Source organism: Myxocyprinus asiaticus, chromosome 47 (genome assembly GCF_019703515.2).
Source record: "Myxocyprinus asiaticus isolate MX2 ecotype Aquarium Trade chromosome 47, UBuf_Myxa_2, whole genome shotgun sequence".
Lineage (NCBI taxonomy): Eukaryota > Metazoa > Chordata > Actinopteri > Cypriniformes > Catostomidae > Myxocyprinus > Myxocyprinus asiaticus.
Window position 1 is genome coordinate 17,343,730 of NC_059390.1, and position 26,142 is coordinate 17,369,871.

General features: G+C 38.3%; 3 protein-coding genes across 9 annotated transcripts in view; all 3 read right to left on the minus strand.

Moving 5' to 3' along the window:
- Positions 1-8,947: 8,947 nt before the first annotated feature.
- On the minus strand, positions 8,948-12,965 carry LOC127436376 (cyclin-dependent kinase inhibitor 1B-like). Its single transcript, XM_051690473.1, has 3 exons — positions 11,600-12,965; positions 11,164-11,296; positions 8,948-10,472 (listed from the first exon to the last, which is right to left on the minus strand). The coding sequence occupies exons 1-2, from the start codon at positions 12,048-12,050 to the stop codon at positions 11,184-11,186; spliced, it is 564 nt and encodes a 187-aa protein (XP_051546433.1). The 5' UTR covers positions 12,051-12,965; the 3' UTR covers positions 8,948-10,472; positions 11,164-11,183.
- Positions 12,966-15,950: 2,985 nt separating this feature from the next.
- Positions 15,951-21,888, minus strand: LOC127436377 (cysteine-rich DPF motif domain-containing protein 1-like). The gene is made up of 3 exons (XM_051690474.1): positions 21,610-21,888; positions 16,354-16,465; positions 15,951-16,156 (listed from the first exon to the last, which is right to left on the minus strand). Exons 1-3 carry the CDS (start codon positions 21,717-21,719, stop codon positions 16,034-16,036), a joined length of 345 nt encoding a protein of 114 aa, XP_051546434.1. The 5' UTR covers positions 21,720-21,888; the 3' UTR covers positions 15,951-16,033.
- A 210-nt stretch (positions 21,889-22,098) lies between these two features.
- Positions 22,099-26,142, minus strand: part of LOC127436373 (peroxisome proliferator-activated receptor alpha-like) — a 33,813-nt gene continuing 29,769 nt past the window's right edge. For all 7 annotated transcript variants that reach the window (XM_051690463.1, XM_051690462.1, XM_051690468.1 and 4 more), the window contains 2 exons: positions 25,239-25,707; positions 22,099-23,613 (listed from right to left, as the gene is read on the minus strand). In XM_051690463.1, coding sequence (XP_051546423.1) covers positions 23,369-23,613; positions 25,239-25,707 — 714 coding nt within the window. In that variant the 3' untranslated portion in view covers positions 22,099-23,368. The remainder of the gene's footprint in view (positions 23,614-25,238; positions 25,708-26,142) is intronic.

Sequence of the window (26,142 nt, forward strand, 5' to 3'; positions counted from 1 at the left end):
GGAGGAGGGACCTTCAAACAGTAAAAATGAAATTCAATACGTTCTTGATCTTAGAGCAAAACTCCACACTTTGGGGCAGCTAACACAGGAGATTTTGCTCCAAGCTCAAGAACGACAGCGCCAACTGTATGACAGGGGAACTCAGCTAAGGGAATTTGCACCGGGAGATAAAGTGCTTGTATTGCTTCCCACATCAAGCTCTAAATTACTTGCCAAGTGGCAAGGACCCTTTGAGGTCACACGATGAGTGGGAGATCTCGATTATGAGGTTAAACGAACCGATAGAGGGGGCGCACGTCAAATATTCCACCTCAATCTCCTGAAATTGTGGTGGGAGGCGGTTCCCGTGATGTTGGCTACGGTAGTCCCGAGAAGGCGGAGCTCGGACCGGAGGTGAGTTCAAAACATAAACAGTTCACCCCGGTCATTTGCGGAGACCACCTCTCACCGAGTCAACTCGCGGAGGTTTCTAGGTTGCAACAGGAGTTTGCGAATGTGTTCTCCCCTCTACCGGGACGTACAAACCTCATCCATCACCACATCGAGACTGAGCCGGGGGTCGTGGTACGTAGCCGCCCCTATCGATTACCCGAACACAAGAAGAAAATCGTTCGGGAAGAATTGGATGCTCGATATGGGGGTAATAGAATAATCCCACAGCGATTGGTCCAGCCCAGTTGTTCTAGTGCCTAAGAGCGACGGGTCTGTACGATTCTGTGTGGATTATAGGAAAGTCAGCGCGGTGTCTAAATTTGATGCGTATCCAATGCCTCGTGTTGATGAGTTGCTCGATCGGTTGGGCGCTGCTCGATTTTATTAGACATTGGATTTGATGAAGGGTTATTGGCAGATCCCCTTGACACCAATTTCCCGTGAAAAAACCGCCTTCTCCACACCGTTTGGATTACACCAATTTGTGACACTTCCGTTCGGTTTGTTTGGAGCCCCGGCTACGTTTCAGCGTTTCAATCCTCAGACCGCATTCAGCTTACGCCGCTGCCTATTTAGATGACATCATCATTTATAGCAATGATTGGCAGCGGCACATGCAACATCTGAGGGCGGTTCTGAGATCGCTGCGCCGAGCGGGACTCACAGCGAACCCGAAGAAGTGCGCGATTGGACGGGTGGAGGTACGGTATCTGGGGTTCCACTTGGGCCACGGGCAGATGCGTCCCCAAATTGACAAGACAGCGGCGATTGCGACCTGCCCGAGACCCAAGACAAAAAAGGGGGTGAGACAGTTCCTGGGGCTGGCTGGCTATTATAGAAGGTTTGTGCCTAATTATTCGGACGTCACCAGCCCGCTGACTGATCTCACTAAAAAGGGAGCTCCAGACCCGGTCCAGTGGACGGAGCAGTGTCAGCGGGCGTTCACGCAAGTTAAAGCTGCACTTTGCAGGGGGCCACTTTTACATTCACCTGACTTCTCTCTCCCTTTTGTTTTACAGACAGATGCTTCAGACAGGGGGCTGGGGGCCGTACTCTTGCAGGTGGTGGGGTGGGAGGAGCGCCCGGTGCTGTACATTAGCTGTAAGCTCTCCTTGAGGGAAACTAATACAGCACCGTAGAAAAGGAGTGTCTCGCCATCAAGTGGGCGGTCCTCACTCTCCGATACTACCTGTTGGGGCGGGCCTTCACCCTCTGTTCCGATCACGCCCCACTCCAGTGGCTCCACCGCATGAAAGATACCAATGCCCGGATCACCCATTGGTATCTGGCTCTTCAGCCGTTTAAGTTCAAGGTGGTCCACAGACCGGGGGCGCAGATGGCTGTCGCCGACTTCCTTTCCAGGAAAGGGGGGTAGTGGTAGGCAGGCCGGATGCCGCCCCGGCCTGAGTCGGGTGGTGGGGATATGTGGCAGCGGGGGCCTGGTCAAGCATCTCTCCGGAGAGAGAGAAAGCGGTAAGGGCGCTTACACCTGAGCTAAATTATGTCTAACACCTGTCTCTAATTTCAGTGAGCACGGGGAGAGCGGCATAAAAGGAGCCACACCGCCAGTAGAGAGGGAGAGAGAGACCGGCATAAGAAATACAAGTCTAGCACGAAACTTACTGTGAAATTGTGTGTAGCTAAGTCAACAAGTGTTCCTGCCAAGCTGTAAAAACTATAAACTGGATAAATTAAAGCACCCACCTGAACTAGGAAACCTCGCTTCTCACCTCCTCCTTTATCCCAAAAACTCTTACACTGTAAAACTTACATCTAGGGGATGTAGAAACCATATTATGTAGCAATTGCTTTACATGTTTATGACATTTTTTATCAAGAAGGCAAACTCCATCCAATAAAAGTTGGGGCATAATTCTTCTTCTCTCATTAAAGCAAAGGTGTGTTTTAAATAAGTGCACATAACTTGGTGACAAAGCTTTAACAACAGAATTAAAGGTCTTTGCCGGCACAGGAAAATTATACAAAGCCATAAATTCTTCATACTCAAGTATACTGCCATCATCTTTAAATAGATCCAAAACAAAAACAAAACCTCTATCAAACCACTTGTCCATGAAAAAGGATTTGTTTCGAATTAAAATGTTTGAATTATTCCACAGTATCTCTTTGTGGGGAGAAAAGTTGTGCACATAACATAATTTCCAATCAAGCAAAGTTTGAAATTTAGAGAGAGACACAGGTAATTTAGAGGGCATGACACTGAATTTTAAAGGAAGTCTAAGCCTCCCAATCTATTGAATATAGTGTTAGGAATAAAATACCAAACTAAGTCATGGTTCCATAGGCACTTTTTCTACCAATTAATTCTAAAAGAGCTGACTAATTCAAAGAAATCCAAGACTTCAAGCCCACCATCAGATTGCCAATTAGACTAAACTGATTTTCTAACATTGTGGGATTTGTTTTTCCAGATAAAATTCAATAAAAAATTTTTATATCAACACAAATTTTGTCACTAACAAATACAGACAATGAGGGATATACACAACGAGACAAACCTTTGGTTTTAGACAGAAGAACTCTTCCAAAAATCGATAGGTCTCGTTGTAGCCAACTATTAAAAATAGGTATATGTGACAAGAAGGAGGGTGTGGCCGGGCTGTGATGGAGCATGGCCGGTGCTGAATCAGCTGATCAGTGGGAGAACGAGATAAGGGGCAGTCGGAGGCACTGGTTTGAGCGAGAGAGAGACGCACGCAGCCGCATTGTGTGTCTCTGTTTGTCTTATGTTTTATGTTGTTTTAAGTGGAGTTTTACATGAAACCTTTATGTTGGACTGTTCAGCCAGTTCCCACCTCCTCCTTGCCCGTCCTTTAACTGTTACAGTCTAGTTTTCATTATCTTAGGGGAAAAGTTAAGTTGCTGGCGTATCAACCCATCTTTGGTAAGGTAAATCCCCAGATACTTAATACGGTCTTTCACAGGTATATTTTCCATAGATAATTGTTTAGTATCATAAAGACAAAATTTCACATTTCAAACTTTCATAATTTTAAGTATAAACCTGAGGCTTCAGAAAAAGGTTTAATAATATCAATACTCATGGGAATCTGACTTTTGTCTTTAAGAAATAAAGTTGTGTCATCGGCTAGTTGAGATATTTTAATTTCTTTACCAAATATAGAAATACCTTTTATACTGAAAGTGTATAAAATGTTAATTGATAATAGTTCTATGGCTAAAAGAAAAAGAAATGGAGAAACAGGGCAACCTTGGCGCACTCCTCTATCACAAATAAAATGTTTAGTAGTTTGTAAACCAACCAAAACTGAACTGTTAAAGTCCTTAGAAAGCATTTTCAACACATTAATAAAAGTATACCTGAAACCAAAAGTGCTAAAAGTTTTTAACAAAAGCTGGTGTTCTAAGGAGTCTAAAGCTTTATAAAAATCCAAAAAACATAATAGCATCTGAATCAATATTTTTGGAATAGACAATGAGATCATGCACTAATCTTATATTGCAACTAATGTGTCTATTTTTTATAAATCTATTTTGTGTTTGCCAATTATGGTGTCATGGCCAGATTTTAAACGTACTGCAAATATTAAAGCAAATAATTTATAATCAATATTTAACAATGCTATTGGTCTCCAATTCTCAATTAATTGTGTGTCTTTATCTGGTTTGAGGATCAGAGAAATAAGCCCCTGTTTCATTATGGGAGTCATCTCTCATTTTTGTAAACAGTCTCTAAACAAACTAATTAGAGGCTGTTTTAAAAACTCCCAAAAATCTAATAAAATTCAACAGATAAGCCATCTGTACCTGGGGATATTCCTTTCTTCATAGATCTGAGTGCATCCCCAATTTAAATAGTATAAATATCAGAATCACACAGTGACTTAAAATCATCATTAATACACGGAACCTTATTATGAATATGCAAAAGAAAATCATCAAATTTTTCTTGGGAAAACTGAGAGGTATACAATTTTTTGTAAAATGAATATACAAAATTTGAAATAATTTTAGTGTTTGTACATAAATCCCTATTGATATTTAAGTCAGAGAGAGAGAGAGAGAGAGAGGTCTTTTTACGATTTCTTTTCTCCAAAGCAAAAAAATTATTACTAATTCTTTCACCCTTCTCAATCCATTTTGCTCCAGATCATATAAAAGCACCTTTGTACATGTTTTCAATTTGCAATTGACAGTCAATCAGATCTACCTCCTCTTCTTTACTGAGATCATCTTTTTTGTATTAACAAGCTTAATCTATGAATGAGTTCCAGTTCTTTAATGTTTTTTTCTCATTTAATTTGTATACTTCTGTTTACAGCAAGGTCTCTAATTTTAAATAAATAAAAAAAAATAAAGAAATCCAGTTAGAGCTAATATCCCTATCAATATGACTAAACATTGATTTAGCCAGTTGGATTACACTAGCATTAAAAGGGGCATCTTCCAAAAGACAGTTGTTAAATTTCCAGTAACCCCTTGTTCCATTTTACTTTCTATATTGTCTCAGATCCAAAAAAATTTACTTGTGGTCAGTAAATGGAGCAAATTGATGATTTACATTAATAACGTCTTTCAAAATTGCATGAGAAATAAGAAAAAGATCAATTCTAGCTTTAAGAGATCCAGATTTGTTGGACCAAGAAAAGCCTCTACAACCACTGTTGAAAAAATGCCAAAGATCTACCAGTGAAAGACTACCACACAGCCATAAAATAATGTTATTATGCAAATTAGAAGCAATTCTTGTGGGAAATCTATCTTGTGCATCATCAGGAATTTCATTAAAGTCTCCAGCTATAATCAAATAAAGCGATTTTGTATATTAATGTGTCGCCCCCAATTGTTTAAACATACATGTATTCAATGTGCATGAGTTATGCCCGTAAACATTACAGAGAATGAATACCTCAATTTCAGTCTTGCATACTATTATGATCCATCTACCCTCATTCGATGAAAGAGATTCTAAAATGTCACCCCTGAATTTATGCACCAAAATTAAAGTACCAGCAGAACGATTAGAAACGTGACTCATAAAGAGTGAATTTCCCCACTGAGTTTTCTAAAATTTGGTGTCTGATTCAAATGAATTACTTTCTTGAACAAAAATTTTATCTGCAATACTCCATTTACAATACAAAAATAAGGATTTTCTTTTCATAGGATCTCTTAAACCCCTAACATTAAGAGAGGCTAAAGTAAAAGAGGAAAACTCAAAAGAATGCATAAACAACAATTAACACAATGCAGTTCAACCAGAACCAGCTAAACAGCAGGTGAACAAAACAAAAACCGACTTTGGCTTAGAAAAGTTGACTTCTACCTTGAACAAGGCAGGTGGTGATTAATCAATAATGTCTCCAATGTGACATCATTAGAACATGAAATGACAGCATGGTTGTCAAAGCATTTCAGCAGAGTAACAGTTGTAGTTCCTTTGATTATGTCAAGTGCTGTTACCATTCCATCTCCAAAGTTCCAATCTGTCATTTATTTTGCTTCAATTTTCTGTCCATCAATAAATGCAAATGGCCTCGAGAAGGACGCCTTCTTACCTTCTTCTCTAGCCTTCTTTACAATTGGCCATAATTTTGATCTCACAGCAACATCTGCAGGAATCAAGTAGTGTTATCCTTTGCAGCCTTCCAGATGAGGTCTTGGTGTGATCGCATGGAGAATTTCAATATGATACTTCGATGAGGACCATCCTGCTTCCATCTCCCAACTTGATGCAAAACGTCAAGTGCATCGTTGAGTTTACCACTGATGTCAGGTGCCACATGCTTCAATATGTTTAGAGCAATCGAACACAAATCCTCATTCTTGGTTTCATGAACACCATGCAATCTTAGACACCAACGCCGACTGTTGTAATCAAGCTGCTCAATCTGCGATCTGACATCCTTATCCGAAGATCTGTGATTTCACTTGTTATTTTGCACATCTTCTCCGAATGCTCCTTTACGTCGGAGACAAGCTTCTGCACCACCACGGACAGGTTGTCGACAGCTTTCATTGTAGCTTCAGCCGAATTCTCGATGGAGATGAGCTTTTGGAAGGTAGCGTCTTGTTTTGAGGATAACGCTTGAATCGCGTTTAAAATGTCTGAAAGGTTCTCGCTTGTTTCGGCCTTGTTTTTAGTCTTCTTAGAAGGAGGACTGTTTGCGGGAGTTACTGGTAAGGGCGTCACCAAGCAGAGTTTGTCATCATAACTCACACTAGATGGCCTAGGAGGGTCACAGGGAGCACAGCATACCTGTTGCTCAAGCAAGTGTCAGACTAGCTCAGCTTCTGCGCCAACCTCGACTTCCATAACTTTCAACAAAACATGTCTCTTTCTTCCCATTTACAAAAAGCAGATGCAAAGTGTTTAGTTTTCACGTTGGGGACAGCAAAGTGTAAAAAAGAATGATTAACAGTTAACTGATTAATCACATTCCTACCATCACCTCCAGAACTACAAAACTGCACGACCACCCTCCATGACTCCATCTTGGCTCCTCCTACCTGCCCACCCTCTTCTTATATAGACAGCATTTCCATGACGTCATCACGTATCCCTACATCCGCAAACATGATTTGTCATAGAATACAAACATTTAGTGTCTGAAAGATCACATGATTCAAACAACTGACACATGATTAATCACTCAAAAAACTATTATCATGATCATACAAAAACTCAAGTATATAAAACCATCACAACAATCAAAATACAAAAATTATGTTGACATTAAAATCACAGAATTCAATTTTTCGTTTTTTATGCAATCCTAAAAGAGAAAAATATCAAGTGAGAATGAACCTATCATTGAAACATCAGGTATACAGTCATAAATCAACAATTGTTCTCACAACTCGAATTCATACTGACGTCCTTATACGAGTAGGGGTAAGTTGTCACAATAGGCTGCCATTAAACTGCCTGTTATAGACTTTTCAGCAACATATAACAGTAAAACATTTATGAAGCAAAAAACAATTTATGAAATGGCGACAATGTAAAAGGTAGCATTCAAAAATATCAAACAATTGTTTTGGCCAACAAATGGTGTAATTAATAAATGTATAACATTTAAAACGTGGCAACATGATCCAATAACAATGTAATAACATTTCTGAAAAAATGTCCTGAAATGAGTTCAAAATCTACCTTCATTATATAGTTTACTCTTGCCTGAATTTATGCTAATGTAGTTTTATTGTATTCACTTGTTTACCCAAGAGTTATAGCAAAAATATGTTATTGGAGGATTTAATTTGGAGGATTGAAGAGTGTGTGTGTGTGTGTGTGTGTGTGTGTGTGTGTGTGTGTGTGTGTGTGTGTGTGTGTGTGTGTGTGTGTGTGTGTAAAATACTACAACTCCAGCGGAGTACAGTTCGGAAGTGTATTTTGTCATCTTGTAGGCAGCCCTGATTTTTGAGTGGAAGAAGGACGGGGTGTCGAAAGAACCATGCGATTTAACCCTCGGGGCAAACTCACCTCTCCCTTCCCTTTCGGAAACATCAGCAAAAATATCACTCTGACCAATGGCTCTTATTCAGGGCTGTGCTTTACGAACAGAACACTCTGTACAAACACACGCTTACTCCAGCCTCAAGTGCGCCGCAAAGCATTCTCAGTGGCTAAAGTAAGTGGTGTGTTTTTCTTAATAGTTGTCTGATTGGACAAACCGTATGTCAGTATCTTGGCTTTTTTCCCTTTTCGTGGGACGTGTCCTTGTTTTTTTGAATCGGAGTAGGGAGAGCTACTCAAGTTGTGCCTGAAAATGCTGCAGGATTTACGCACAAATTGTTGCGCCTTAAACAAAATAACCAAATGGTGCGCGTGCATAAACACTGAATTGAAACGTACGGTAAAATATACTGCATTTGTCGTAAAAATAAATAATGTGTAATATCCGAAGCAAAAGTTACTGTTTTTTTTTTTTTTTTTTGATAACTTGCTGTCTCAGATTAAGTTTCAACCTTGAGCTTGCAATTTAAGAGAGTTTGCATGTAACATATATATATATATATATATATATATATATATAACAAGGGGCAACGTATTCAGGGACACTAAATGCAAGTTATCCTGATCAGGTAGTACGAGATCACCAGTAGCTACACTAGGTCAGAAAATCATTATTTCATATGGCATTCTGTCCTACTTTAGGTGACTTAAATAATATTTAATTAAAATATATGGTGCAGTTTAATTTAAATCTGTGTATTTGTGTCTTTTTTGTTGTTGTTTTTCTTTGTATTCATGTGTCTATTTGCGTGGGCAGGTGATTGTGTTCTTAGTTCGTGACAAAAATAAATAAATTGCATAGGTTGGATAGTGCAAAACAATGGCGTATACTCTTGAGAAGAGTTATATTTATTAGGCATAACATTTTAATACAATTATTTTGGTTATTAGCGTACCTTAATGTATGTGTTCTAATGTAGGGTGCAAGCAGTGTATTTAAGGTCCCACTGAGAGTGTTTTCATTTTTTTTTTATTGTTCTGTGTGGTATAATACAAATGACTCAGATAAAGGTGTTCATGTCATTATGTTTTAATCATCTCATTTAAAAAGCAGTACACAATCCACATCAAATTCTTAATAGGCTCAGTTTGCAACCTTGTTTTGCAAAAAAAAAAGAAAAATTAAACTTATAAAAAGAAGTACATACAGAAACTGCACAAATGCCACTTTGGATAGTCATAAACAACAAAAAAGCTTGACATAAATAAGTTAGTTTAATTTTCTCAGTTTGTTTTCCTTTGTTTGTTTTTTGTTTTTTTTTCTTATCCTTTACAAAGCAGTATACACAGGTACACTTCAAAGTTTTTAACACATGCAGTGTAACGTCTTATTTCATTTTATTTTTTTCCTTTCATTGGTTTATACATATTTTTGTCATAGTGCCATGTCATGTTCAACATGAAAGCCAAATATATTGTGGCAAAGAACTGGCTTCATGGACTAATGTTGTTCTTAACTATATGGCCCAGTGTTAAAGAAAAAAAAAAAAAAAGTAAAAAACAAAGAATATATATTTATTTATATAAACATTATGCTACAGCAATTAATGGAAATATAAAAACTCACGAAAAAAGAAATTAATTGGTCATTACAGTTGCACTAATTTTTTGTCTGTTGCAGTTCATGAGAATTTTAAGATTATTCCAAAATGACAAAAATAAAAATAATAATTTAAAATAAAACTAAAAATAGTGGAATAACCCAGGGATATAGTAATACTGTAAAGAACAATGAAAACCTTAATACCACACTTGGAGTCACGACCCCTCCAGAGAGGAACACGCCACTACAAATGTGCTGTAACTTTGACTGATAAATTCATATGTACCAATAAACATCCCCAATGGTTTTAATGCAAATTTCAAAACACAAATTTTTGTTTTGATTTACCCAGATCACAGGAGGTGACAAAGTCTCTGATGCTTTTCAGACAGTGACATATTTGTGCAACTTAAAAATGGTCAAGAGCTGTGCTGCTGTTCAGCACTAAACTGATACACAATAAAGTCTATTTTTTGACTGTTAACATCCTGAGCCAGCCTTAAACTGAGACAATGGGACTGTGAAGCTTAATTAAGGGGAAATTGTGTGTGTGTGTGTGTACATATATGCTTTTTTTTAAAGAGGGATAATTTTGAGGGGAGACGTTTTGAAAACTGCACAGCAATTCTTCAAGTCAAACGCACTCCATTATAAATGATTGTGTTTTTTTTTTATCTTAATATTACATTTAAATGTGCAACATATATAAAATGAAAGTATATACATAGGTAGTAAAACAACAAATGAAGCAACTCCAATTGCACACTGCTACATTGTCTGCTTTTGAGGCAAATATATTCTGTCGAGTGCCAAAACTTTAGTGTAAAAATTCAGTGCTTATACAGCCTCTCCAAGGCTTTTATATATATATATATATATATATATATATATATATATATATATATATATATATATATATATAATGATCAACTGATGTCCCTGTTTACTTCATAAAGCTCTTGAAGTATTTGATGGAGAAAATAGGCTTCTTCATCTCTGTAGAAACAAGAAAAGAAAAAAAGAAAACATTTTAGTGTGCAAAGAAAACAACATGGTAATCTTCGTGCAAAACAAAGAATAATAAAATAAAGATCATTAAATATTATAACACCTATATCACTCATGCTTGAAAAAATAAATAGCAGATATTGGTGCTTATAATACGGCTAATTTCAACAATGTTTTACAAAAAAAAAATAAATAAATAAATAAATAAAAATTAAAAAAAAAAAAAAAATCACTGTTAATAAAGGGCAAGGACAGAATTTCAAAATCAGACGTGCGGAATTTTCGGTCCCCCGCCTCCTCCCACGCGCAATCCCGCACGCGCCATACGCCCTACAAGAGACCTGCTGACGTGTTACTACAATGTTGTGCATTTGAAAGACGTTGTCACTTTTGCAATGGCAGAATGTCCAAACATGAGTCAGTTTTAAAACACCAGACCAAACACTTTACTTGAATGGGACTAGGACAGTCAAGACGTCAAGGAACAAACATCGGACTGCTTATGAGGAAAACACGGCGATGCATGCGATTCATGTCACGCACTAGACAAATAATAAATTGCAACGTTTGACGTATTTCTTTTCAAACTTGACTGCAAGGAAGCATGTGTTTGCGTGTTATTTCACACCAGCACATATGCTAGAAGAATGCATAATTTCAGGTTACATTTGAAACTCACCTTTGCGTAAAAGTCCTTGTTTACGTTTTGGGGTCTGATTTGCAGGGCGCCTGCTCGACCGAATCTGTCGTATCCGGACAGTGGTTCGCTTCGGTCGGATGGACGTTGGGTCTTTTACTTTGGCAAGGAAGATCTATTGAAACAATGAGAATGCTGTTAAAAAAAAATAATAATAATATTTAGCCACAGTGTTGCTGGCTTTATCAGAGGCGCGTGCAGAAGCATATTGTGTTCACTCCAAAGCTGTCCAGTGCAGAGTTGCATGTCACACAGTGGGGGTAACCAGTTTCACCACAAGCAATTGTTACAATTTCTTTCACGGGGTCAGTGCATATACTTTATAATAAACTATTAGACGCCCCAAACGTCAGTGTTTCTGGAAAGGCAGCTGACGTAATTCGTAATGCCCGGTTGTCACGAGCTTGCAAACATTTACCCTCATCCTCCGCCGACGGCCTTTTCCTCGGTGTGGTCAGTGCTGTTTGGCAATCTGACTGACTCCCAGGCTCTGTGTTTCCAGAGTCCTCCCCTCCGCTCTCCAGAGAGGGAGTTGTCAACAAATAATCGTGATTCCGGTTATGATCCACAGTCTCGGTAGCCCGTTTGGCATGATGTGCTCTGCTGTAAAATTCCGGCACGTCTTTGCTGTCCACCTCCTGCCACTCGTACTTGCCCGGCGAAAGCGGCTCGTTTTTGGCAAAGTCGAAGTTCCATTTGTCCGAGGATGCTTTCTCGAGCTCCTGCAGTTGCTCCTTAACATCCCTCTCGAACTCTTCGCGATTCACAGATCCGAACAGATTCCTGCACACGTGAGGCTTGTGGTCCGCCTGCCTCGCATCGACCCGCTCCAGCGTCGGACTTCCATTCGAGACGCGCACTTTTGACATCTTTCACATGAAACTCTGCCCAAGAATCGTAGTTGCAATCGAACCGAACGCACTAACTAAACACAATCGCGCCTAAGAAATCGCAAAGTGAACCAGGCGCATTCATAACAAGCGCGTGAATGTAATGCAGAACGACAACAGCGACGATCGCGAGCGCTCATCAAAACAGCGCGCGGCTCCGATCCCGTCTCGTAGTAATTCCGAAGAAAAACAGACAAATCATTCGAGTAGGCGAGCACCCAATATGGCGATTGCAAGTAAACTGGGAGTAAAAAAAAAGATTGACAGCAAAGGCTATTTAAACAGATGAGGATTTCCATTGGCTGGTGGAGCACAGGACCCGCCCACCACTGAAACGGCGCACAAATACCTAAGGCGCACTCCCAATGATTGACAACAGAGGCTATTTAAACCAAGGATATTTTCTATTGGCTGGGGGAGCACAGGTCCCGCCCACCAGTGAAAATGGATACAAATGCTGGAGACAGGCTGCCTGCAGTCTGAAACTTTGCGTTTGCGAACCGTCCGAGTTACAGACACTTACCTGGCTCGTCAGAAGGTATTAAAAATGCTAGAACATTATAGTTAATGTACTGGCCGTGTTTTTACAAGTGTCATAGAACTGTGATGGAATATCATGGGGACATTCAGACACTTGCCATGCGGCTGTGTACTTGTGTAGCGTACGCTGTCTCCTGCAAAACCCTGGTGTGATTTGCTATCTCCCCGCCAAGTCTGAGGTCATAGTTGGCAATCTGCTTATCTCTGGCAGACTTTGGCATTACCAATAATAAGTAGCTGAACTATTACACCACCATACTCCTTCAGACTGCACTTCCTTTTCAAGAGTTAGTGTGTAGGCTTTAGGCCTCAAAAATTGTGAGTAAAGAATAGCAAGCTTTGTGGAGCAAAAAATGTTTTATTATTGTTTTTTTATTTATGTATTTTTTTTAACTTATTAGTTTGTCATAAGTTTTATAGTTATATAACATTATATTTCAAAAGTTTTGTTAAAAGTAAAAAAGTTTACTCATTCTTCATTATAATTTTATTTTTTGTTCACATTTTAGAATAATAGAAAAGTCATCACAACTATGGAATAACATAAATGGAACTATGGGAATTATGTTGTGACTAAAAAATTCCAAAATAAATCAAAACTGTGTTATATTTTAGCATCTTCAAAGTAGTCACCCTTTGCCTAGATTTTGCAGAAATGTACTCTTGACATTTTCTCAACCAACTTCTTGAGGAATCACCCTGGGATGCTTTTTAAACAGTATTGAAGGAGTTCCCATCTATGTTGGGCACTTATTAGCTGATTTTCTTTATTATTTGGTCCAAGTCTTCCATTTAAAAAATGTAAAAATAATAATAATAATAATAATAATTTTATTACATTTTAGTTTTGTAATGAAATAAATAAATACGGTGGCACAATTATATTTTTGTCTACAAAACTAATTTCAAACATTTAAGCATACGCCTTCAGATCCAAAGATTTTTAAGATCATGAGAAACATTTCAGGCAGGTGTTTCAAAACTTTTGACTGGTAGTGTGTGTATGTATGTATGTATGTGTATATATATATATATATATATATATTATGTCTATCAATGGGACAAATAATAATTATAATAATTAAATTGTAAGAGTAATATGATGGTGCTCCAGCTGCCAAAAACAGATGACAATTCTGCCACCAATAATATAGAAACTGATAAATTAAAACAGTCAATAAAATAACTGATTGTCACATGTTTTGCAGTCATTATTAGTAATAATAATGTCAGGTCCCACAGATTCACTTTGTTTTTAAAATGTGTACTGATTGGCAAAGTATTATCTTTGCTGTAATATAATTTTAAAGGAATGTTCCGGGTTCTATTCAAGTTAAGCTCAGTCGACTGCATTTGTGGCATAATGCTGATTACCACACACACACACACACACATTTTATTTAAAAAAAATAAAATAAAAAATAATAATAATTTCCACTCGTCCCTCCTTTTCCTTAAAAAAAACAAGGTTACATTGAGGCACTTACACTTTGGAAGTGAATGGGGCCAATTGTGGAGGTTTAAAGGCAGAAATATGAAGCTTATAATTTTATAAAAGCAATTACATTAATTCTTCTGGTAAAACATGTTTATTATTTGAGCTGTAAAGTATTTTTTTTTTTTACAGTTGTTTTAGGGTTTAAGGTGTAGGGTTGTCATTACAACAAAGCTTGAATTGTAAGTGCCTTTTTTTAAAAGGAGGGAAGAGTCAACATTAATTTGTGTGGTAATCAACATTATGCCACAAATGTTGTCAATTGAGTTTAACTTGTTTTGAACCTGGAACATTCCTTTAATGATGAATTTTAATGGTGAATTATTTTTATTTTTGTTTGTATCTACTGTATACCTCCCACTGAATGTTTTAAGGAAAATACGCAATATTGTTATATATGAAATATATGACTGTAGTGCCATCTAGTGAGTGTAAAGTTGTAGTAATCATCAGTGTGAACTTAAAACTATGCCAGTAACAGAGAGCCATGTGTGAGAATCCTTGTATGAGAAGGTTAAGAGAGGGCACACTAATGACTGGCAGTGGTGACACAGCAGTGGTCATGCGCCGTCTGTCCCTGACACTTCCTGTTGGCAGCGACTGGTCCGAGCAGACAGCACATTGTCACATCCAAATTACATTCTCAAACTGAGCTTGCACAACACTGCACACGGCATGATCTGAATTGGGGGTGTCAGATAAGGGGACATCTGAAATGTGTAGTGTTGGTGGTCCTCCAGGAATGAATTGAGGAACGCTATTAAATGATATGTGGTAGTGAGCAGAGAATGGAGTATCCAGTTGTACAGGATTACTCAGTACCTTGCAAGCCTAGATCTTGCCTTATTCATCAATGCAAATAAGTGTTTGGCCATAGTCTTTCTTTAAAATATAGCATGACAAATCCAAGATGCACCTAATTCAAAAATTGTGGCAGAGATTTGCTTCTTGAATGTGGGTTTAAATCCAAAGATTCTCTACATACTATTTGAAAGACTTGAAAAAGCAAGACTGTAACTCACAAGCTGCTCACTACACTATTGGGGACATTTATAAAATAGCTGAGAACACTTCAAAATTTCTAGCATCTAGCATTCTTGTGTAGTGGATAGCACACTTGTTAAGAGTTACAATTAATATTCTGTTCAAGATATGTATAAAAGGGACTTTCTTCTTCTATAACCACTGCTGGTCAGTGCTCAGAACACTGAGCTACAGATCTCTTGCTATTGAGTGTGAAGGAACTTATATTTAACCTGTGAATTTGAATATAAGTAAATGCAGTTAAAGACTTTACACTGAAGATAATAACACATAACTAGAGTAGGAGTGTAGTGGCAGAGTGTATGCTCTTCACAAACTGGAGTTTTCTGCTCTTTCGCAAGCACAGGTTCAACTCTTGCCAGCACAAGGCCCTGATCTCATTTCTCATTTTCCTTTGTAGTATTTTATCAATTAAAGGGAAAAAAATGTAATCATAACTACAAATGCCTAAGCCGTTTATTATATATTTATTGCATGCAAGAAATGTATCCACACAGCTCCTGAATACATCTAAAACAAGATGTATCTGTAGTTCAGTTGGTAGAACATGGCCTTTGAAATATCAGGACCATGGGTTCAAGTCCCAGGGAACACACTGGTTTACTAATTTGGATAAATGTGTCTTGGTAAATCCTAACAAAAACACTTTTATCAGATTTGTGTTTTATCATTTATTAGATTAATTAATCCAAAAAATGGATTAAATGTGTTTTTCCTGCCTCTGGTTGCAGTCATGTACATAGTTAAAATGACTATTTCCCTATACAAACAAGCTCTAAAACATAAAATACAAACAAATGTGCAAATTAAAACATGTATTATTTTATTATGTCAAGAAAGATGTTAGGTTCATGAATGTCCTCTTATCCAGACTGATGAGAAGTTAGGACATCTTTTGGACATTCCTTTTCTTTGCCAGCTCATTTTGAATCTGTTCTGGAAACTGATGGAGGTGATTCCGCACACATGGCAAGCAAAAGCGTTTGGTATAGAACAGACTGCAGTCCTGTAATAAAATGACAGAATGACAAAAAAAATTGATTACATGAAGATATGAAATATACAAATAAGAAACAGATATTTTGAGTAATGTACAAGCAGCATATTACAGACAGGAACATCAACATGACATAAAATTAAAATTAGTAACAACTGAAAGAATAAGAGGGAGGGAAATTGTAAGAGGAGCCACTGTATACATACCATGCTAACACACACCATCTTACTACACACACAGCACTTTGATCCTAAAACGAGGAACTTTTCTCTCTCTGGGCTAAAGGGATCTCTCATTCCATAACATTCTTCTAAAAGCCTGTGGGTCAAAGCATGAATCATATTTAGACAGATATGACTTTCTTTACACAGTGACTCCCATACAGAAATCTGATATAATGTCATATACAGTTGTGCTCAAAAGTTTGCATACCCTGGCAGAAATTGTGAAATTTTGGCAATGATTTTGAAAATATGACTGATCATGCAAAAAAACTGTCTTTTATTTAAGGATAGTGATCATATGAAGCCATTTATTATCACATAGTTGTTTGGCTCCTTTTTAAATCATAATGATAACAGAAATCACCCAAATGGCCCTGATCAAAAGTTTACATACCCTTGAATGTTTGGCCTTGTTACAGACACAAAAGGTGACACACACAGGTTTAAATGGCATTTAAAGGTTAATTTCCCACACCTGTGGCTTTTTAAATTGCAATTAGTGTCTGTGTATAAAAAGTCGATGAGTTTGTTAGCTCTCATGTGGATGCACTGAGCAGGCTAGATACTGAGCCATGGGGAGCAGAAAAGAACTGTCAAAAGACTTGCGTAACAAGGTAATGGAACTTTATAAAGATGGAAAAGGATACAAAAAGATATCCAAAGCCTTGAAAATGCCAGTCAGTACTGTTCAATCACTTATTAAGAAGTGGAAAATTCGGGGATCTCTTGATACCAAGCCAAGGTCAGGTAGACCAAGAACGATTTCAGCCACAACTGCCAGAAGAATTGTTCGGGATACAAAGAAAAACCCACAGGTAACCTCAGGAGAAATACAGGCTGCTCTGGAAAAAGACGGTGTGGTTGTTTCAAGGAGCACAATATGACAATACTTGAACAAAAATGAGCTGCATGGTTGAGTTGCCAGAAAGAAGCATTTACTGCATCAATGACACAAAACAGCCTGGTTATAATATGCCCGACAACACCTTGACCTGCCTCACAGCTTCTGGCACACTGTAATTTGGAGTGATAAGACCAAAATAGAGCTTTATGGTCACAACCATAAGCGCTATGTTTGGAGAGGGGTCAACAAGGCCTATAGTGAAAAGAATACCATCCCCACTGTGAAGCATGGTGGTGGCTCGCTGATGTTTTGGGGGTGTGTGAGCTCTAAAGGCATGGGGAATCTTGTGAAAACTGATGGCAAGATGAATTCAGCATGTTATCAGAAAATACTGGCAGACAATTTGCATTCTTCTGCACGAAAGCTGCGCATGGGACACTCTTGGACTTTCCAGGACGACAATGACCCTAAGCACAAGGCCAAGTTGACCCTCCAGTGGTTACAGCAGAAAAAGGTGAAGGTTCTGGAGTGGCCATCACAGTCTCCTGACCTTAATATCATCGAGCCACTCTGGGGAGATCTCAAACATGTGGTTCATGCAAGACGACCAAAGACTTTGCATGACCTGGAGGCATTTTGCCAAGACGAATGGGCAGCTATACCACCTGCAAGAATTTGGGGCCTCATAGACAACTATTACAAAAGACTGCATGCTGTCATTGATGCTAAAGGGGGCAATACACAGTATTAAGAACCAAGGGTTTGCAGACTTTTGAACAGGGGTCATTTAATGTTTTGTTTTATGATTGTGCCATTCTGTTATAACCTACAGTTGAATATGAATCCCATAAGAAATAAAAGAAATGTGTTTTGCCTGCTCACTCATGTTTTCTTTAAAAATGGTACATATATTACCAATTCTCCAAAGGTATGCAAACTTTTGAGCACAACTGTATGAACAAGCATATAAACTTATTGTTACATATTTCCAATTTTTACATATATTGGAATATACAGTATGTGCATAAAATTATTTAATATTACATATTTCCATATGTACATATTTTCAATTTCACTATTTGTTACTTATATTCATATATAAAGTATGTGTGCAAATATGATCTTAATCACCTGTACAATTTCATATGTATACAGGTGACAGAGGAATTCTTATAAATGTCAAATTTTTTATGTTGTGTGTGTGTTAAATATAGGAAAATGACAATGTTTTGTAGTATCTCGAAATATATTGCATATACAGTATGTACAAATATGCGACTTATATATATATATATATATATATATATATATATATACACAGTTGAAGTCAGAAGTTTACATACACTTAGGTTGAAGTCATCAAAACTAATTTAACCAATCCACAGATTTCATATTAGCAAACTATAGATTTGGCAAGTCGTTTAGGACATCTACAGTGCATCCGGAAAGTATTCACAGCGCTTCACTTTTTCCACATTTTGTTATGTTACAGCCTTATTCCAAAATGGATTAAATTCATTATTTTCCTCAAAATTCTACAAACAATACCCCATAATGACAATGTGAAAGGAGTTTGTTTGAAATCTTTGCAAATTTATTAAAAATAAAAAATGAAAAAAATCACATGTACATAAGTATTCACAGCCTTTGCCATGACACTCAAAATTGAGCTCAGGTGCATCCTGTTTCCACTGATCATCCTTGAGATGTTTCTACAACTTGATTGGAGTCCACCTGTGGTAAAATCAGTTGATTGGACATGATTTGGAAAGGCACACACCTGTCTATATAAGGTCCCACAGTTAATAGTGCATGTCAGAGCACAAACCAAGCCCAAGTCCAAGGAATTGTCTGTAGACCTCCAAGACAGGATTGTATCGAGGCACAGATCTGGGGAAGAGTACAGAAAAATGTCTACAGCATTGAAGGTCCCAATGAGCACAGTGGCCTCCATCATCCGTAAATGGAAGAAGTTTGGAACCACTAGGACTCTTCCTAGAGCTGGCCACCTGGCCAAACTGAGCGATCGGGGGAGAAGGGCCTTAGTCAGGGAGGTGACCAAGAACCCGATGGTCACTCTGACAGAGCTCCAGCATTTCTCTGTGGAGAGAGGAGAACTTTCCAGAAGAACAAATATCTCTGCAGCACTCCACCAATCAGGCCTGTATGGTAGAGTGGTCAGACGGAAGCCACTCCTCAGTAAAAGGCACATGACAGCCCACCTGGAGTTTGCCAAAAGGCACCTGAAGGACTCTCAGACCATGAGAAACAAAGATTGAACTCTTTGGCCTGAATGGCAAGCGTCATGTCTGGAGGAAACCAGGCACCGCTCATCACCTGGCCAATACCATCCCTACAGTGAAGCATGTTGGTGGCAGCATCATGCTGTGGGGATGTTTTTCAGCGGCAGGAACTGGGAGACTAGTCAGGATCGAGGGAAAGATGAATGCAGCAATGTACAGCGACATCCTTGATGAAAACCTGCTCCAGAGCGCTCTGGACCTCAGACTGGGGCGAAGGTTCATCTTCCAACAGGGCAAGGACCCTAAGCACACAGCCAAGATAACAAAGGAGTGGCTCCGGGACTGTCTTTAAATGTCTGTGAATGTCTTTGAGTGGCCCAGCCAGAGCCCAGACTTTAACACGATTGAACATCTCTGGAGAGATCTGAAAATGGCTGTGCACCGACGCTCCCATCCAACCTGATGGAGCTTGAGAGGTCCTGCAAAGTAGAATGGGAGAAACTGCCCAAAAATAGGTGTGCCAAGCTTGTAGCATCATACTCAAAAATACTTGAGGCTGTAATTGGTGCCAAATGTGCTTCAACAAAGTATTGAGCAAAGGCTGTGAATACTTATGTACATGTGATTTTTTTTTTCCCGTTTTTTATTTTTAATAAATTTGCAAAGATTTCACACAAACTTCTTTCATGTTGTCATTATGGGGTATTGTTTGTAGAATTTTGAGGAAAAAAATGAATTTAATCCATTTTGGAATAAGGCTGTAACATAACAAAATGTGGAAAAAGTGAAGTGCTGTGAATACTTTCCGGATGCACTGTACTTTGTGCATGACATGAGTAATTTTTCTAACAATTGTTTACATACAGATTGTTTCACTTTTAATTGACTATATCACAATTCCAGTGGGTCAGACATTTACATACACTAAGTTAACTGTGCCTTTATGCAGCTTGGAAAATTCCAGAAAATGATGTCAAGCCGTTAGACAATTAGTTTCTGATAGGAGGTGTACTGAATTGGAGGTGTACCTATGGAGGTATTTTAAGGCTTACCTTCAAACTCAGTGCCTCTTTGCTTGACATCAAGGGAAAATCAAAATAAATCGGCCAAGACCTCAGAAAAATACAATTGTGGACCTCCACAAGTCTGGTTCATCCTTGAGAGCAATTTCCAAAAGCCTGAAGGTACCACATTCATCTGTACAAACAATAGTACACAAGTATAAACACTATGGGACCACACAGCCATCATACCGCTCAGGAAGGAGACACATTCTGTCTCCTAGAGATGAACATATTTTGGTGCGAAAAATGCAAATCAATCCCAGAACAACAGCAAAGGACCTTGTGAAGATGCTGGAGGAAACAGGTAGACAAGTATCTATATCAACAGTAAAACGAGTCCTATATCGACATAACCTGAAAGGCTGCTCAGCAAGGAAGAAGCCACTGCTCCAAAACCACCATAAAAAAGCCAGACTACAGTTTGCAAATGCACATGGGGACAAAGATCTTACTTTTTGGAGAAATGTCCTCTGGTCTAATGAAACAAATATTGAATTGTTTGGCCATAATGACCATTGTTATGCAGAACTGAAAAAGCATGTGCGAGCAAGGAGGCCTACAAACCTGACTCAGTTACACCAGTTCTGTCTGGAGGAATGGGCAAAATTCAAGCAACTCATTGTGAGAAGCTTGTGGAAGGCTACCCAAAACATCTGACCCAAGTTAAACAATTTAAAGGCAATGCTACCAAATACTAACAAAGTGTATGTAAACTTCTGACCCACTGGGAATGTGATGAAAGGAATAAAAGCTGAAATAAATCATTCTATATTATTCTGACATTTCACATTCTTAAAATAAAGTAGTGATCCTGACTGACCTAAGACAGGGAATGTTTTCTACGATTAAATGTCAGGAATTGTGAAAAACTGAGATTAAATGTATTTGGCTAAGGTGTATGTAATCTTCTGACTTCAACTGAATATATATATGAAAATCATTAATGAACTTACATATTACAGTATATACTATATGTGTTTTACACATATGAGCACACTATATAGAGCTTCTTTTTTTCTTCTTTTGCATTAAAAGCAGCACAGTGTTCCAAAACCTACTGGACAGATGTTAATGTTAATCTACTTACACTATAGCTCTTGTGTTGGGAGGTTTGTGTCCATAAAATGAGTACGGACTGGACAATTCACACAGCTCGCATGTGAACACGCCCAAAACAGATCCTTCGTTCAAATCCATTCGCTCGATTAATCAGTCCTTTTAACATTTGCATATCCTTTTTGTATAATAATGCGTATATTTAGTTATATTAAACCACCCTAACTATTTGTTTTGAATAGTTGCTCGTGTTCTTGTGTGTGTTGCCATGCAGCAGCGCCACTACAATTCCGGTACTTCCTGTTTGTATTGCCGTTGCAACTCACAAGACTCACTGAAAGATGGCGCTGTCGATGCAGAGAAAAAACTAACCATTTTCTCGTTAAAGGTGCACTCCGTAATTTTTTCCTCGTTAAAAAGTTTTACTCCTAAAGAAATTAATTGAAATTTAAAACATATTTATAAAATCATGACCACTCACATGAGATGAAGACTCCAGTCGTATCAGTAACCTTTATAAAAGCTGTTTTATTCAACATTGAGAGGGGTCCCCTCATGGGGGCTGCCATGTTAAAATGACATGATCAGCTGAATACTACTCGCTTAATCTCAGCATGACCTGATATTGGACAGTTTCACTCATGGATTAAATTAATCAATGAACAGTGATTCTCTGCAATGGCATCTTTAACTGAAAACTATTGCGTTTGAATGATGCTGCATCTACACCGCAAGTTGTCAGTGAAAGTCCAAAACAATATAAACAAAAGCTTACTGAGTACACCTTTAAATGCCTTTTATCAACTTTAGATTTAATAAAAAAAATTTAAAAAATAACTCCATTTTATTTATCAGTCCATTCACACTCAAAGATCTCAATTAAAAATAAAATATTTAATAACATTGCAATAACCACAAACTATAACAACATTTTCTGACGTTTAAGTGCCTTGTGGATTGTGTCGGCAAGTTGATTTTGCACTCAATTCTAAGAGTTAATTTTTCCTGACATTACTGCAAAACTTCACATTCAAAAAACACAATAATTTACAAATCAAGTACTGAGAAAGAACAGTTTCTAAAAAGTGATCTGATGTTCAGCATGTGGTCAAATCTGAAAGTGTCCTTTGGGACCTGCACTACATGTAAATCTTATACAAAATATCACATTAGTCTCCTAAATGTAAGTTCAATGTTTCAAAATACATAAACAGTCCTTGATTGTGCTATAAAATTACAGTTGGAGTGCTATACAGTGTACAATAATACAAAAGATTGTACAAATGACGTTTAATATACAGGTGTTTCAAGTGAGGTAAAAAGCAGTCTGATTTCTATGGCTCTGTATATATATATATATATATATCTCACTTTCTAACATTAAAACATTATAATCACAGCTTTCAGTACAGAGTCACCGGTACAACAATAGCATGTTATTCCAGGTAGCTCTTGGCAGTTTATTTGGCAGAAGTTTATGGAGAGCGGCTTTTTGCGGGGGCAGCCCAAAAGTTATGAGCAGACAACATCGGTTGCACTTTCCTAGAAGATTTTGGACAGTGTCCTTACAATGGCCAGTGTCATGACCCAGTGGGTTTGCCCTATCACACCCCAGCAGTGCATGATTCAAAGCATCTGTGCACCCCATCTGTCTTCCTATAACTAATCCCTCTACTCAAAGACTTCCTTAATCTCCTGTCCCAAAGATAGAGGGGTCTCTCATGTATTAGCACTTCCTAAAAACATCTATGGAGTCATCATCACCCTAGTTAAGGGGAGAGATTGTGTGCTCAGTACATATCTCTGTAGATCTCCTGCAGAAGTGGATGGAGTGAAGCATCATTTGTCTTCTTGATCTCCTGGACAAGCTCTGCATGCTCTGTCACAAGCTGTCGCAGGTCAGCCAGTTTCTGTAGCAGCTTGGGAAAGAGTAAAGTGTTGTCAGGATGGTTGGCCAACAGGTGGAGCCGTAGAGCGTGAATTATGGTCTCCTGGATGCACTCGATATGGGACACATTGCTCAGTCCTGGACGATCTGTGATCAAAAAGAGAGAAATGATGTAAGTAAGAAATATTTAGCTGCATTATTATGTCTAAAAAAATTTGGTATGTATTTTTAAGGGAGCACTTTGCTAATGGCATTTCTCCTTTGCAGATAGGTTAAAGGAAAAATAGACTGAGTGCAATTCTCCAGGAAGCTGTGGTTTGTGGAACTGTCTGAGTTTTAGGTCTCGGCTGCACAGCCGCAGTTCCGAGGGCTGCTGCTGGAACCATCAGGGAAGGAAACTGTGGTTATTTTTGCTAGCCCTCAAGAGGAAAAATCCCAAATTCACTCTGACCATTTTTATGTAATGTCTTTTAAAAGCTGCTGGCAGTGGGACTCCAAAGGTGGCACAAAAAGAATCTGAAACACAACTAACCTACTTACACTTTAGCAAGGAGATATTTATATGACACGATGTTCACGAAGCACTGAGCAAGGGGAATTTTCAAAAGGCGGTACTGACTGTTGAAATGTTATTCAAAAATTAAAATTAAAATTCTGTCAGCATTTACTCACACTCATGTCATTCCAAAAACTCGTTTGAATTTATTTTTTCAGGGGAACTCAAAAGGAGATGTTTAATAGAATGTTCCAAGTACTCTTTTCCAAACAATGACAGTGACTGGGGACGGATGCGTTCATGCTCCAAAAGTGACAAATAAGCATCATAAAAGTAGCCCATATGACTTGAGGCTTTATTCCAAGACACCTGAAGCCATTCAAGCTTTGTGTGAGAAACAGACCAAAATGTAAGTCCTTATTCACTGAACTTCTTTCCCTCCGTAGCATCTCTCAAATCTCATTAGCGTCCACATAGAGTATATATATAAAAAAAGGTGTGTTAAGGTGCGTTGCTTGAGGTTTGACATCAATGATGCCAAATGACACTGCTACTTGTGTGCCTTTTCGCAATGTGCCAATTTTAAAAACAATTACAGTATGATTCAGACTGATTTGCTAATGTATCATTTAGACCAATTTGTGAACCTTTTCAACTAATTCATTGACAAGAACTGACTCAAAAGAACAATTCACTGACGAATCAGACATCTTTAAGGCTTTCAAGTAAGTTTGTAACAATCTCTAAAAAAGACCAATATTTAGCCTAGAAAATATGTGTTCACTATAGTAATTTCCAGTCCATGACTTTTTATATTTGATTAATTTCCATGACAATTTAAAAATTCCCTGATATTTCAGTGTTTTCCATGACTGGGGGAACCCTGCAGTTTGAGAATTCTGAGAATCTCAAAAGAGATTTGAAAGCGACTGCAGAGGAGAAGGTTTTCATAAAATAATTACTGAAATTTCAGTCTAATCCTCACAAAAATGTATTGTGTGTCTTGAAAATACTAAAATTGTAGTGCATAAGTTAAAAATGCATAATTTTTGTAGCTCAGCATCCATCTCTATTTTCTGTCACTGCATGGAAAAGAGCAAATGGGATATTTTACTAAACTTTTGTTGTTTTCCATGTACAACAAGAGGGTGAGTAAACGATGACAGAATTTTCATTTTTGGTGAACTATCCAAAGAACTAGCGTTTCATTTTAACATTTACATTGCCTCTAATTCTCTAAACTATGTAAATTCTCATTTCTCTCCCTGTGTCTCACCTCCACAGCAGATAATGGCCGCCACAAACAGTGCCAGGTCGCTGTCGTCGAGTTCTAGAGCATTGAACCTCATAGCGAACTGAAATTTTGGCTCCATCATGTCACTGAAGGGCTTGCGCAGGCTTTTCAGAAACTCGCGAGTGATAAAGCCTGCACCACGAGCCACCAGCAGTCCATCTTTATTCATACAGGAGGCCAGCAGGGCAAACAGCGCCTCATACACACCATACTTCAGCAGAGTCACCTGGTCGTTAAGATCTAGGGCAGCAAAGCCAGGTACAGCTTTGGCAAACTCTGTGAGTTCTGTGACCGTCTCCACTGAAGCATACTGACAGCAAAGAAAGAGCCGGGCCTCGACTTCTCTCTCCTGTAGAGCAGAGGCATCACCGGCTGCCATGTTCCCCAGAAGTTGGGTGACCAAAGTCTGCTCAGCGTGCTGCAGAGTGTCTAGGTCATGGATGACGAAGGGCTAAAATGTAGGACAGAGGGAACCGAGTCAGAGAACAGGAGCGCATTGAGTACTCTCTTTTTACTTTATTAGCTATTGACACACTTTCACACAAATGCTGGGTTTCCATCCACATATTTTATGTAAATTTGGGGAATGCTGGATGGAAACACCAAGATGCAAATTAAATCTCCAAAATGCGCATGAAAACATATATGCTCACTAGGGATACTGAGAATACCATAAATTTCATTGCACAGCATCTCAAATGTTGCTCTAGTTATTCTGAAATGCCAGAGTTAAAGTCTGTCTTCAAAATGTTTGGCTACTAGTACCTTCCAAAATGCTTTCACTCCCAGACATAAATCTTCTGCCAATTAACACTCGCAAACATTAAGTTCTTTTGAGCCAGGGTGAGAAATTAGGGGCCCTTGGGGCAAAAATACTGCCAAAATA